The 14,797-nt window shown below is 43.5% G+C and overlaps 1 protein-coding gene across 4 annotated transcripts in view; it reads right to left on the bottom strand.

Moving 5' to 3' along the window:
• Window positions 1-14,797, bottom strand: part of ntm (neurotrimin) — a 68,232-nt gene that overhangs the window by 52,564 nt on the left and 871 nt on the right. For 3 of the 4 annotated variants that reach the window (XM_077591749.1, XM_077591752.1, XM_077591750.1), the window contains exons 2-3: window positions 10,668-10,900; window positions 25-150 (exon numbers count right to left, since the gene is read on the bottom strand). In XM_077591749.1, coding sequence (XP_077447875.1) covers window positions 25-150; window positions 10,668-10,900 — 359 coding nt within the window. The remainder of the gene's footprint in view (window positions 1-24; window positions 151-10,667; window positions 10,901-14,797) is intronic. The other variant, XM_077591751.1, reaches the window with a different exon arrangement.

Genomic DNA, 14,797 nt, shown 5'->3' with positions numbered 1-14,797 from the left:
AACAGTCAAACATATGCAGTCTACCTGAGGATGAGATGAGTTTCCAGGTAATAGATGGCTCCGGTTTACCATTGGCTTGACACAGCACGGTGACATTGTTACCCTCATTAACTACAATGTCTCTTGTCATATTGATGATTTCTGGTGGAACTGTGAGAGAAATGTACATGAATGTACATGTTTCAGCTTAATTTTTTTTAACTGGCAAGCAGTGTTCCCTCTAAGCTGCGCGCGTGCGCAATTGCGCACTACTCTCGTCTTCTCTGCGCAGCAGCAATCATATGGCGCGCAGTAAAAAAAAAAAAATCGGATTTTTTTTTTTTTTTTTTTTTTTTTTTTTTTTTTTTTTTTTTTTTTTTTACCCCTTTCCCCATGATGGCGCCGTTTAAGCGGCAGCCAGTGGCAGTAGCTCTGTCCACTTATGTTTTTCGTGTTTTACAGCATGTTTTACATGAAAAATTAGAGGGAACATTGACATGCACCTGCTTGTGGCAGGTGTGATACTGGTGTGCCCATAGCGAGCAATGATGATGTCGTGACCGGATGATTCGCCTAAAGACGTTTCGCCGACGGACGTTTGACAGACGGACAGGTCGCCAAATGGACGTTCCGCCGAAAGTTCATTCGGCGACCTGCCCGTCTGTCAAACGTCCGTCGGCGAAACGTCTTTAGGCGAATCATCCGAGTACCGATGATGTCGCTCACACTGGTACTCGGTGCGCTCAGGGAGGTTGACTTTCTGCTCAGACCAACGAAAAATTAGAGGGAACATTGCTGGCAAGTATGTGACTTTATACTGTATTATGTACAGTGGTACCTCTACTTTCAATATAAATACATTCTTGAAGTGGATTAGTAATTTAGATTTTTCGCAAGTAGCGACACATTTTACATGTAAAGCTTTAATTTGTTCCAACTGCTCTATTATCCCCAATACTACATACGAAACCCTTTAAAAATGATAAAAGTACAGGGGTAATTACGAGCGGCCCGGTGGAGCGAGTGGTTAGCGCGTTGGCCTCACAGCTCTGGGCTCCTGGGTTCAAATCCAGTTCATGGCCACCTGTGTGGAGTTTGCATGTTCTCCCCGGGCTGCGTGGGTTCCCTCCAGGTACTCTGTTTTCCCCCCTAATTCCGATGATGATTGGACACTCTAAATTGCCCCTCGGTATGGGTGTGAGTGTGCATGGTTGTCCGTCCCCTTGTGCCCTGCAATCGGCTGGCCACCGATTCAGGGCGTCCCCCGCCTCTGGCCGGGAGTCAGGTGGGATAGGCTCCAGCACTCACCACGACCCTAATGAGGATAAAGCGGTTCAGAAAATGAGATGAGAAAAGGATAATTCTACTTACGAATGCATTTACATTCACAATTTTCACGTTAAAAAAATATGCAAATTATTGTTGCAATATGCGAAAACAAGATCCAAGCTATGAAATCAGACAAAAAGTCAATACATTTCTTGTGTCCATTATTTCATTTTATAATTGCCGTCGTAGCGTTGTGTCCCCCACATGCGCTCACCACCTGTGAGAGGGCGGCAGCCGAAGAAGAGATCCTTGGCGGTCCGATCCCCGGCTGCAGAAATTGGCTCTTGGGACGTGGAATGTCACTTCTCTGGTTGGGGAAAAGCCTGAGCTAGTGCGTGAGGTTTAGAAATTCCAGCTCGACTTAGTCGGGCTCACCGTTTCGCACAGCTTAGGTTTCAGTACCACTCCTCTCGAGGGGGGTTGGACACTCATCCACTCTGGAGTTGCTCACGGTGAGAGGCGCCGAGAGGGTGCGGGCATACGTGTTGCCCCCTGGCTCGGTGCCTGTACATCGGGGTTTACCCGATGGACGAGAGGGTAGCATCCTCCGTCTTCGGGTGGGGGGAGGGGACCTAACAGTTGTTTGTGCGTATGGACCAAACAGCAGTACCCATCCTTTTTGGAGTTCCTGGAAGGGGTGCTAAGGAGTGCTCCTTTGGAGGACTCCCTTGTTCTGCTGGGGCCTCACCTGATCGGAACCCGAGTGGTGTTCTATTGTTGGATTTCTGCGCTCGCCGGTCCCACCTGCTTGGGAGAGGTTGTTATTGCGAGTGTTTTAATACTTTAATACATAGCTTTTATATGATGTGCCCAAGCGCACCACGTGGTTGATTGGTTGTAAGGTAGGAGGACTTTTCACATCATTTTTGGAAGAATTTCCGCCAACGAGTTTCCAGGTACTTCCCCGGAACACTTTTTTTTCTGTCGTGACGTGAAGACTCGGCGAGACACAATGGTGCTGGCCGGGCTGACATAATTTAGTTGTAAGGTAGGATGCCTTTCCACGTCATTTACAAACGTAATTTTCGGAAGAATTTCTGCCAGCGAGTTTCCGGGTGCACACACACACACCCAACCACACATCCATCCATAAATCACGCTTTATAAGGATTATAGAATAGATAAAGCATGATTTATGGATGGCTGGATGTTTTATGTTAACATTCTCACGCTACGTTTGTCCAAACCAGGCGTCATAGAGAGTTGAAATTATTTTATGGTAGCCAGAAACAGAGGTTGGATCCTATTTGACGAGTGATTGAATTTCTTTACCTTCCCTTAGTGTGTAAACTCAAGCTTTGAGCATTTGCAAGGATTATCGATGAGTAGGCCTAAGCAGAAATATGTTAACTTGCTTCTCTCTTCTGGTAGTTTTAAGCATTACACTGTGCAGATTTGAAAAATCCAGACTTTCTTCAGTTCACACTGAAGTGCTTCCACTTAGTCATTTCCGCTCGCAATTAGTTGCATGAACTGCGCAACAGCACCGCTATTTTGTGAGTTTTTATTTTTGGCATATTTTCGCTTTGGTTTACAATATTTTAACAAAAATAACACCCAAACATTGCTTAAATAAGTAAAGTCAGTTTTCCTTACTTTTTCCTAAAAGGTATACTCTTGCTTCTGTATACATATATATATGCACACGTTTGCTGCGCTATGCATGTAACTGAAATTTTCCTTTCTCATCTAACCCATTTTTCAACAGAGATTTTTATTATAGCGAAACAACTGTCTTTTGGTTCTAAACAAGCAGGGGGCCCGGCGTTTCACCGTGTTCATCTATTTGTGTCAAATACACACATGGGCAGATCGCAATAAAGGATGAAAGTGGAAAAGTCATGACAGAAAAAAAGTGTTTCAGGGAGCACCTGGAAACTCGTTGGTGGAAATTCTTCCGAAAATCACGTTTGTAAATGACTTGGAAAGGCGTCCTACTTTACAAATTGGGTCAGCGCGGCCAGCACCATCATGTCTCGCCGAGTCTTCCCATCACGACAGAAAAAAACGTGTTTCGGGGAGCACCTGGAAACTCGCTGGCGGAAATTCTTCTGAAAATCAGTTTTTAAATGACATGGAAAGGCATCCTACCTTACGACCAACCACCCATGCGGTGCGTTTAGGCACATTGTCTAAAAACACTATAATACCGGACATTCTGGCTGACAAACTCTCCCACCTTGGACTATCCTCTTCCATCTGCTGCTGGATTAAAAACTTCTTAACCATCCGTCCACAAACTGTTAGACTTGGTCCCCACCTCTCTTCCTCCTCTACACTGAGCACTGGCTCCCCTCAAGGTTGGGTACTGAGTCCTCTTCTATACTCCCTGTACAGATACGACTGTACACCGACCCACCACTCTAACTCCATCATCAAATTTGCCGATGACACCACTGATCTCCCCGGGAGATGAGTCAGCCTAAAGAGATGAGGTCAACAAACTGTCTTTGTGGTGTTTGGTGAACAATCTCACACTAAACACCACAAAAACTAAAGAAATAATCCTAGAGTTTCGCAAATGCAGCACAGATCTGGCCCTAGTCCTCATAAATGGAGTATGCGTAGACAGGGTCCAGTCCTTCAAATTCCTGGGGGTCCACGTTACGGACAAGGTCTCCTGGTCTACCAACACCACGGCAGTGGTGAAGAAGGCCCAGAAACGATCCATTTCCTGAGGGTAGTCAGGAGGAACAACTTGGACAGTAAGCTTCTGGTAACCTTCTATAGAGCCACTGTGGAGAGCATTCTGGCATACTGCATTACAGTGTGGTACGCTGGAAGTACGGCAGCCGACAGAAAAGCCATGCAGAGAGTGATCAACACCCCGACCAACCAGTTTACATGTGGTTTGTAGACTTGGAGAAGGCGTCCGACCGTGTCCTCCGAAAAGTCTTGTGGTGAGTACTCCGGGAGTATGGGGTTCCGAAACCCCTGTTACGCGGGGTCCGGTCCCTTTATGACTTTATGAGTCTGGTCAGGTCTGCTGCCCCCGTCAGGTAGCTGGCAGTAAGTCGGATCCGTTTCCAGTGGGGTTTGGACTCCACCAAGGCTGCCCTATGTCACTGATTCTGTTCATTACTTTTATGGACAGAATATCTAGGTACAGCCTCGGTTTGGTGGCCTCAATATTGCATCACTGCTTTAAGCAGATAATGTGGTTCATTTGGCTTCATCAGGCCGTGATTTCCAACTCTCGCTGGAATGATTCACAACTGAATGTGAAGCAGTGTGGATAAGAATCAGCACCTCCAAATCTGAGACCATGGTCCTCAGTCGGAAAAAGGTGCCATGCCCTCTCCGGGGGTCATGGATCAGGCCCTTCCCCAGGTGGAGGAATTTAAAATTGCTTTGGGGTTTTGTTCACGAGTGAGGGAAGAATGGAACGGGAGATCGACAGGCAATGATGCGTATTCTTCACCGTTCTGTCGTGGTGAAGAAGGAGCTGGGCCAAAAGGCGAGGCTCTCTATTTACCGGTCGATCTACATTCCCACCCTCATCTATGGTCACGAGCTGTAGGTCATGACCGAAAAAACGAGATCTCATATACAAGCGGCTGAAATGAGTTTCCTCTGCAGGATGTCCGGAATCTCTCTTAGAGAGAAGGTGAGAAGCTCGGTCATCCAGGAGGGTCTTGGTGTAGAGCCGCTGCTCCTCCATATCAAGAGGACCCAGATGAGTTGGCTCGGGCATCTGTTTAGGATGTCCCCTGGATGCCTCGATTCGACTTGACTCGACTCGACTCGATTCAAACTTTATTTAATCCCATATTCGGGAAATTTCGTGGTTGAACTTTGAAGACCTCCTCAACTCCACCAAAACACCTTTCCATGGGGAAGGTTAGGTTAGAACTTTATTTCAACCCGTATTCGGGAATTTTTTTGGTTGCAGTAGCAAGACAGATACAAGACACACAAGACATTGTCGACCTAGGTAAAAAACTGGAGCCACACACAGGAAGTCCACAAGGTGGGGACCTTCTGCAGACTGAGACTGAGGTTACCGCACAGTCCCTCAGTAGTCTGGAGGTTTTAAAGATCATCTTCCTTGCCTAGATCCTCCTAAACTGTCCTATCACCTAATCAGCAGCAGCGGAGAGGCCGGTGGGGGACTTCAAAGCACACAAGCAGCTCAGCAAGCAAAGGCAGCTCCTCCATCTGACCGGGGAGACATCTCACGCTCCCATAACAATGATGTAATGTTCGGTCTGGAGTGTTGCCTCTTCTCCCGGCACTATCGTCCACTGCTCACAGCGTGATGACCGTCAGGCGATCCTTGTGAATCTTGAACCCTGGCACTTTCAGTTCATCTTTGAATTAGAATTTCCGCGAAGGCAACCTCTTCTAAAAAAGGCCAGTCCCATCAATGTTAAAAGCCATTCTCTTCATTGATGTGAGGGAACTCTTCCTCGAAGTATCGTTTTGCTGTCTCTTGGTCCTGGCTTTCCCCTAAAGTGAAACACTTTGTAGACCCTACCCCTTCTTAAACTTTTCAAACCAGCCCTTGTTTGCAAGTGAGGCTGATGTTCATCTTCATTGTCTTCGTCAGGATTTAAGCTATCGTAAAAGGTCTTGGCTTTATTTCTACTCACTTTGGTATCCAGAGGTAAATTCTTCCTACAGAACGATAGGGCATTCTCCATCTTGACGGTGACTTTATTTTATTCCTAGTAGTTACGACTCGCTTGGTGTCCTTGGAAAAATATGTCGTTGCTATTTTGCTAATATTCGCTTCTTCTTTCTTTATGTAACACGCAGTAGATTCATTTATGATGCCGTAGATCATAGGTGTCAAACTCATTCCAGAAAGGGCCGAGTGGGTGCAGGTTTTTGTTCCAACCCACCAAGACGACACCTTTTAACCAATTTGTTCCCTTATCAGTAATGCGTTGACTGCAGTCAGGTGGTGCTTCTTCCAGCAGACCTCCTCATTGGCCTAACTGTCTGCACTGTTTCAGTAGGGAGGAAAATCTGTACCCTCTTGGCCCTTTCTGGAATCAGTTTGACACCTGTGCCTTAGATGATGCAAGATGCTTAGAAGGCATTTTCAAAGGCATTTCAAAATCCAAACAATCTTGGAATAGGCTCAACATAGTCTTTTTGTGTGCGTTTTTCTTCTACAGTGACATTTTGCTTCTTCTGCGCTGAGTGCCACCCATTTCAGCCCCCAAGAAGCAGTGTTCTGAAGTCTGCCATTTTTCATGTCTTCCACTTGTGAATTTTGCCATATATCTGAAGATTTTTTTTCTTAATATAAAAAATGTGATGTTCTGAAGCCGTGAAGTGATTAAGGATCATAGTATTTAGAGGCATAGTAATTTTTACCATTGAGGCTTTTTGTCACCTGAAAATTTCATAAGTAGAGGTACCACTGTATTTTCAACTGAACAGTAGTGTTTGCATGTACAAGTATAATAGTATTTAGAAAATGTTTACTGATTGATTCCATCAAGCAATCAACGAATAATTTAGGTTGTCATGCTTCAAAGCTGATAAGGAAGAGTCCATGCTTTGTCAATCTTTGAATGAGCCAGCAGCAGCACTGAGAAGTATCAACACAGTTGTAAAGACAGGATATTTGGGGTGGACTGTTTTTAAAGTAATGGGCAAAGGCTGCAGTTCAAGGAAACCATCATACCATTTTAAATGTATGTAGTATCTCAATACAATGTTATACATTATGGTTTTAGAATGCTTTTGTTGACAGACTCATACTTAAAGATAAGAGATTATGAATTATTATATTAAATAATATAAATTGGGGTATTCATACATGCAGCTTAGTGGCTATTTTAGTTGGTTCTACTGGCGTGGGTTTCTCCAAAACGGTCATTCTCGTAAATTAGTGGCCGACTTGATTCACTTTGAATATCCAACATTTAATTTTCAACTGTAATTAGATTGGCTATCTGTCACGTCTTTGACGAAGTTGTGGCGGGGAAACATGGAAATGGACCCAATTGCAGGGAAGCAGGCAAGGACGAGGGAAGTAGAGCTCAAACGAAACTTTAATAACTTTAACTGGAGGCAAAGAAAAGAACAAAAGACTTGGCGTCGAACAACAAAATCAAACCTGAAGGTGGAAAACACGGGGAAGCAAGGAACAAGGAACTTGGAACATGGAACGAGGATACGAGGAAACATGGCAGGATAAAATCAAAACGAACTGACAATGACAAAATAATCAGTGGTGTTTAAATAGACAAATAGCAACTAATTATCAATGACGCGCAGCTGCGCGAGAGGAACGGCAAGTCAGGAGGGACAAACAAGGATTGGAAAAAAGCATAAGCACACAGGAGAAAATGAAATAATAACCTAACACCAGGATTGGGCAATTATGTTTTCTCGGGGGCCACATGAGAAACAAAAAATATTGTGGAGGGCCGGACCAAAACACTGAACTCCATTCTGCATAATATAATTTTTTTCTTTAGAAAAAGCAACCTTGTTTTGACATGTTGATACGACTTATAAGAGTATACCGTATGTTTAATTAAGTCATGACAAAGGGAAGTGGCCTTACAAAAAATGCCATTTATTCAGTCACATTTCACAATATTTTCTTTGTACTCCAAATATAAGGCAAGACACATCTTATTATAATATAATGATTGTCAGTACCCGGACATTTCGTCGATGGACACTTTGTCGCCGGACGCTTCGTCCCCGGACAGTTTGTTGAACGGACACTTCGTCGCCAGACAGTTCGCCTAACCTTAACCATTATTAAGGAAGACAAAGGAAATTCACATATTCTTTATTTAAGGAAATAAAACAGCAAAAACTCGCTCGACAACACAAACACATTAACATTTGGGCGTGTGCAAGTACTAAATGTGCTCGTCTCTAAACACACTACGCACGAAACGGTTCCTACGTTGAGCGCTCCAAAAAGGCAATAAATAAAATAATTAGACAAAGGAAATTCACATATTCTTTAATAAAGAATATGTGAACTTCCTTTGTCTTCTTTTTAATAAAAAAATTAATAAAATAATTTTATTTATTGCCTTTTTGGAGCGCTCAACGTAGGAACCGTTTCGTGTGTAGTGTTTTATTTATTGCCTTTTATTTTAAAAACAATCGTTCGTGAGTCCGGCGATGAATTGTCCGTCGACGAAATGTCCGGCGACGATATGTCTGTTAGACGAATTGTCCGGCGACGGAGCGTCCGTTCGACGGAGCGTCCATTCGACGGAGCGTCCGTTCAACAAACCGTCCGGGGACGAAGCGTCCGTCGACGAAATGTCCGTCGACGAAATGTCCGTCGACGAAATGTCCGTCGACGAAATGTCCGTCGACGAAATGTCCGTCGACGAAATGTCCGTCGACGAAATGTCCGTCGACGAAATGTCCGTCAACGACGAAATTTCCGTCAACGACGAAATATCCATCAACGACGAAATGTCCGGTCACGTGGTTGTCACTGAACTGTCATTTTGAGAAGTCCTTCAAAGAAAGGGCCCAGTTTACTGATGGTTTAACACCTTATTTTGCATTCTTCAGTGTTTTTCTTGTTCAGTGAGAGAAATCTAGTCTCTCTTGTGCTTTAACAAGTGCATCAAAGTCAGGTTGGATGTCTGAAGTGGGGATGCGAAGCAAAGCTGACAGGTGATCATCTGTGAGAGGATCTGTATCTGGATTTGTTAAACTTAATCAGTGAGAATGTTTTTTCACAGATGTAGTTAGAGCCAAAGAGAACCAACATCTCCTGAGCATGTCTCCTCATGTTTGGGAAGCTCTCCTCCTTGAGAGAAGAGTAAAAATCAAGCAGTGAACCTGACTTAAAGTGTTCTGCCAGTAATACATCAGACTGCAGGTCAATAAGTTCCAGCTAAATATTGCATTATCCACACTGCAGGAAAAGGAAGAGGAAATCAGGTGCATTCCACCTTCGATTTTTCTGAGATCAATCCTTCTTGTCACAGTTCGCCTGGACAGCGGAACTTGCTCAAATGGTTTTTTCAGGACATATTAGTGCTGCAGAGTCCATCAAGCACTCTTTGACATCCCCATCGGAGAATGGCTTACTGTTTTTAGCGATTTTGTGAGCTATCACAAAGCTTGTCTTGGTTGCTGCACTCCTGGATCCGTGACGCTTGGTAAAATAAATCCTTGCCGCTTCTGTCCTGGGATAGCAAATCATCCGATTCCCAAGCCCTTTCAGCATCACTAATTTTTTTGTATTTCTCCGCATGTTTCCTCTGGTAATGCTGTTTCAAATTGTAATCCTTAAACACAGTGATCTGGTCTCCGCAAACTAAACACACGGCTTGACCACTGATTTCAGTAAATAAATACGTGGTCCACATTGTGTTAAAAACCCTGCATTCAGCTTCTATCTTTCTTTTTTTTGCATCACCCGGCATTTTGGAGGGCTTAAGTTTCTATATTGCGTCATTATGCAAGTAAAGATAACAAAGACTTCAAAACAAAAGCAATGCCAGTTTAGTCCATGCGTGAGGTAAAATTAGAAACTACCTTTATTTTGTAATTTCCAATCAACCTTATGCGGGCCGCTCTCAACCAACCAAAGGGCCGTATGCGGCCCGGGGGCCGTACATTGCCTAGCATGCCTAGCGCATTCAGTGAAATGGGTGTGTGGTTGAAAGCTTGTCGCAGCGATCTTTGGTATTCAGAATACGCTGATGGGGGCCAGTGGGCGCGAGTTATATCTATTACCTCATATCTGGCGATATGATTCGTATCACGATTCACAGGTCACAATTCAATTTGATCCTGATTAATCCCGATACTCCTTTCTAAGACAATTATTGCGATTTTTGTATATCTCTTATGAAAAAAATAATTATAATGGACATAGAAGTACATTTATATCAATGTTTTGTCTTTGTTTTTTTTAGCTGGAAACAGCTCCCTAGTGCGTCCAAGCAAGTTTCTTTTGAATAAACACAGGTTGGTCAACATATCCAGATTTTAGCACACTCCTTTGTGCAGTTATTTTGACAGATTGCAACCGGCTGGGTGCTACCAACTAGTGGACAGGAATTGGAGTGCAACTATAAAGTATTCATGCATGTCAAATACTTTGGTTAACACACTTTTTATTGTCCACCATTTTCTCAGAAAGAACTGAAAAATGTGTCATCTCATTTTCAAGGAGATTCTACATTCCTCAAGTAACATTTAGAAAGCCCCAGTTTTATTTTATTCAGATACATGACAATATATTTTTGTGGTGTGGGATTGATGAAGTGTGTATATAAGACAATCAATTGATTTTGCTGTAATGAATGTTTAATATCAGTATTTCAGCTATATTCATATCAGTAGGTTCTACTAAATTTACATTTGTAATTTTAATAATTTTATCGTAGCTTCAGATCTTTTGTTACCTTGAACTATGACGTGCACTATATTGGTTGTAGGTTCCCTATTGGTCTGTACAGCACAGACATACGGCCCCTCATCTGTCATGTCCACGTTTTCAATCTTGATGGTAAACTCCTCTTGAGTTAGTGTCACCAAATTCACTCTTGGATCCACGGACCATTTTTCATCTCCAGCATATAGTATACTTGACCGATTTAGCCATGCTCTGTGTGTCACAATTCCCTCCTGTGCACACCTACAAAATAATAAAAGGAAGTTATAGCGTGCACGTTTTGTTTGTAATGCAGTTTTAACTGGTGAAAATAAATTGCAACCTATTGAGGATAAAGCGGTTCAGAAAATGAGATGAGATGAGATAACATTTTTACTAACAAAGGACATTTCATGATGTCGTCCATAATTTTAATTGTCATCCCACCACCACACCTGGACTCTTTAATTTAAAAGCACTACTAGACCAGTAGCCGAATGTGACAGTCTGACTGTGTGGGCAAGAATTTAACAGCAGAAGAGAACACATTTGAGACAATTTGTGGTATTGAATCATTCATTCATTCATTTTACATACCACGTCTCCTCACAAAGGTCACGGGGGTGCTGGAGCCTATCCCAGCCAACTATGGACACCCTGTAATGTTGGCCTACCAATTGCAGGGCACAAAGTTATACATCAGTTTGGAAAAAAAAGAAAAAGGAAAACAATAAAAGACATTCTACGCACCCTTTTTATAGCAAGGCTTTTTTTTTTTTAATTCAAGCTGCCAAGGTGCTCTCGAATTTAGTTTTGACATTATTTTTCATCATCATGGATGTAATTTTACCACATTTGCATGACAAAAAAGTGCCCAGAATTGAACTTTAGTTCAATGAAGTTATGTTTTGTGGATGTTGGCAATGAGTGGTGATTCCACATCAAATGGAGGGAGTGAACCGCAGACTAGGCAAGGACACCGACCTTCTGTGGCACACAAGCCAAAAGAGTGCCCATAGCAGGTTAAATGATGAGTCTCAGCGTGTGACAAATACAATAACTGGTCATGAGACAAAATACTGCTAAAATGCAGCAAATGTAAATGTATAGATTTAAATAATAATTTAACTTTATACAGTAAGATAAATAGAAAAATAGAACCAACAGTTGGGACACTTGGATACCTTCTCCAAGTCCATAAAAAATTGATTGGTTTGGCAAACTCTGCTGAGGATGCAGAGGTGGTCCATTGTTCCACGGCCTAATGCGATTTGCTGAGGCACAAGAATGTATTGACTAGACAGCAGACAACTTGGATGAAGATGTGTTACAATATTTATTCAACATAAAACATCTAAAATGCGAGAACAAAAAGAAGGGTCCGTGACCATAAGATCAACGGGGATCGAACAAAAACCCCGGAGTAACTGAAACGATGAGCATGCTGTTCCAAGAGAAGGGTAAAAAACTAGCAAAAACTAGCCACTCAATGCCTACAGAAGGCAGGGGATGCAAAAACAGTTATGACAAGTGCAAAATCAAAAAACAGTCAAACGCGCATCTGGAAAGGAATACCAAAATAATAGGGCAAGATCTCAAAATGGCAATGGCGAACCATAAGGCGGTATCACAACATCCTTCTCTTGACTGGCCTGTGTTTAAATGGTGCGCTGACAAGAAGGAACGCAGCTACATGCAAAGAGATGTGGAACACTGGATAGAACCTAAAGGATGGAGGAAGGGTGAGACTCACACTCACAGGGTTGATCACCCTCTCCACTTTAAACGGCCCAATAAAACGGGAACCTAGCTTCTTGGAAACCCTGGCCATGTGAAAGTCCTGAGTCAAGAGCCAAACCATCTGGCCTGGCCCGTATGGAGGGGCTTGTCTCCAGTGACAGTCTGTCACTTGCTGGTTGCGTGACGTCGTCCTTGAGAGCGCCAGACCGAGGGGGCCTCCACAGAGGATTTTGCGCTGATGTGATGAGGTGTCATAGATCTGAGAAGGTGAACACAGGGGGCTGGTAGCCGTACCCAGGGTGACATACGTCTAGCCGTACTGACTAGTGTGTTGTGTGTGTACTCCACACAAGGAATATGGCCAGACTAGGAAGATGGCAGTTGATAGCAGACGCACCAAAAAGCTGCAGCTATTTCTCGGTTGGCATGCCCGTTCTGCCAATTGGCCCGAGGGTGTTAACCCAATGACAAACTAGACATTGCCCTAATTGAGGTGCCCAGTCGGACATCAGGCTGGTGGTTTCTAGAGCAGAAATTAGTTTTGGGTGCCTAATGAAGCGGGCCATTTTTAGGAGAACCTATTGATGACAGTGAAGACCACCATCTTTCCACAGAACATGGGTTGGACTGGAGACAAAATCCAGTGGGTTGTGTGACTTTGGTGGTAAGGAAGTCAGTGGAGGCAGGAGGACAGAGCAAGCCAAAACAAAATCAAGGAATGTCCTTGTACATTCCCAGCCACCAGAACTTCTGGGATTCCAGAAATCAGGTATGAGAGACCCCAATATCACAAGCTAATTTGGAGGCGTATCCCAATTTGAGAACCTCCATTCGGTGTTGCAGTGCAAAATACAGCTTCGGTGGATCTATTTGGCCGATATGCAAACTGATGCGGATTGTGGATGAGGGGAAGGGGAAGTGAAAAGGTTCAGGTTTTTTCATCGAAGTCGGTGTTGAAGTACAACTTTGACCATTCTGAGAAAAATGTTTCTATTAGCAAGCAAAATCCACCCGTCAAGAGAAAAGGATTTGAAATACACAAGAATACAGAAAAAAATACATTTTAATGTATCATTTTTAAGAATTATTTTGTGGAATTTAAACTGTACCTACAAATCATAAAATTCTTGTACTCCACAGCTCCATGAATTTTAAAATCCTAGTTCAGTGATATTTTTATTTTATCATTAGAACAAAGAATTGCTGAAAGCAAGCAATGTAGCTCAAATTGAACGTATGGTCACACAAGTTTAACTGTTAAAATAATAAAAATGGTTATTCACACATCTACTCAAGTAAAAGTATAAATAAAGAATGACACTCCAACTCAATTTATAAGTATATTTTTTCCTCAGAATGTTAATATAAAAAGATTATAATGGAGGGATTGTAATGCATTACTACGCACCTCGGCACAAGGCTTGACCTTGGACTTCTGTCCAATATTTACCACTCGGTGCCTTGTTGCTTATTCAGATTTTTCCCCCAAAGCCCTCTTTGCAAGTGCTACTCTTAGGTATTGGTTTGGTCAGGTTTTGTTGGGTGTTTTCCCCTGTATGACATGTCCTTGTGATTGCCCATTGTTCACCTGTCATTTCTACGCCCCTGGTGTGTCTCCTGCTTGCTGCCTCTGACCCAGTTTTTTCTGACTGTCTTGTCAACCTGTGTGTCTATTAAAACCCTGTGCATCTGTTAGTCCTTGTTGGGTCGTCTTGTGATCACATATGTTATGTCTAGTGCTCCTTATTCCCCGGCGTCTTCCCTGTAAGGTTTGGTTTTGTTCTTTTTTTGATTTTCGAAGTCCTTGTTGTTTTCGAGAACCTCTCGAATTATTAAAGTTATGTTAGAGCCTTGTGCCCCTGGTAGAGTCACTTATGGCAAACTGGTCTGAGGTGAGGGACCAGACAGAGATTGGCTCAGAAGACCTCTTATGACGAGAAAGACCAATGGACTACGGTTTTCCTCGCCAGGACGTGGGTCACCGGGCCCCACTCTGGAGCCAGGCCCGGAAAAGGTGCACAATGGCAAGTGCCTGGGCGGCAGCCAAAGGAGGGATCCTTGGCGGTCCGTTTCCCGACTCCAGCAACAGGGAGGAGGTCGCGGGGCCCGACGTCAGACACACTGGGGTGAGTATGTCTCCCAGCCAGTCCAGGAATGCCTTGGCCTCTTCCCGGAAAAGCTGGATGAAGTGGCTGGGGGGAGGGAAGTCTGGGCTTCCCTTCGGAAGCTACTGCCCCCGTGATCCGACTTCGGATAAAGCGGGAGCAGATGAAATGAGTGTGTTGTGTCCTGCTTGACAATCTCCCTTCACTCCGCTGGCTGTCTCATGTGTTCTTTAGATTTTTGGACGTGGTTAGAGCAACATTTTTTTCTTTATTTAAAATTACTGTGAGATGAGATGAGAATGAGATGATATGATGG

This window comes from Stigmatopora argus, chromosome 22 (assembly GCF_051989625.1).
Source record: "Stigmatopora argus isolate UIUO_Sarg chromosome 22, RoL_Sarg_1.0, whole genome shotgun sequence".
Lineage (NCBI taxonomy): Eukaryota > Metazoa > Chordata > Actinopteri > Syngnathiformes > Syngnathidae > Stigmatopora > Stigmatopora argus.
This window is presented reverse-complemented; position numbering and strand designations above follow the sequence as displayed.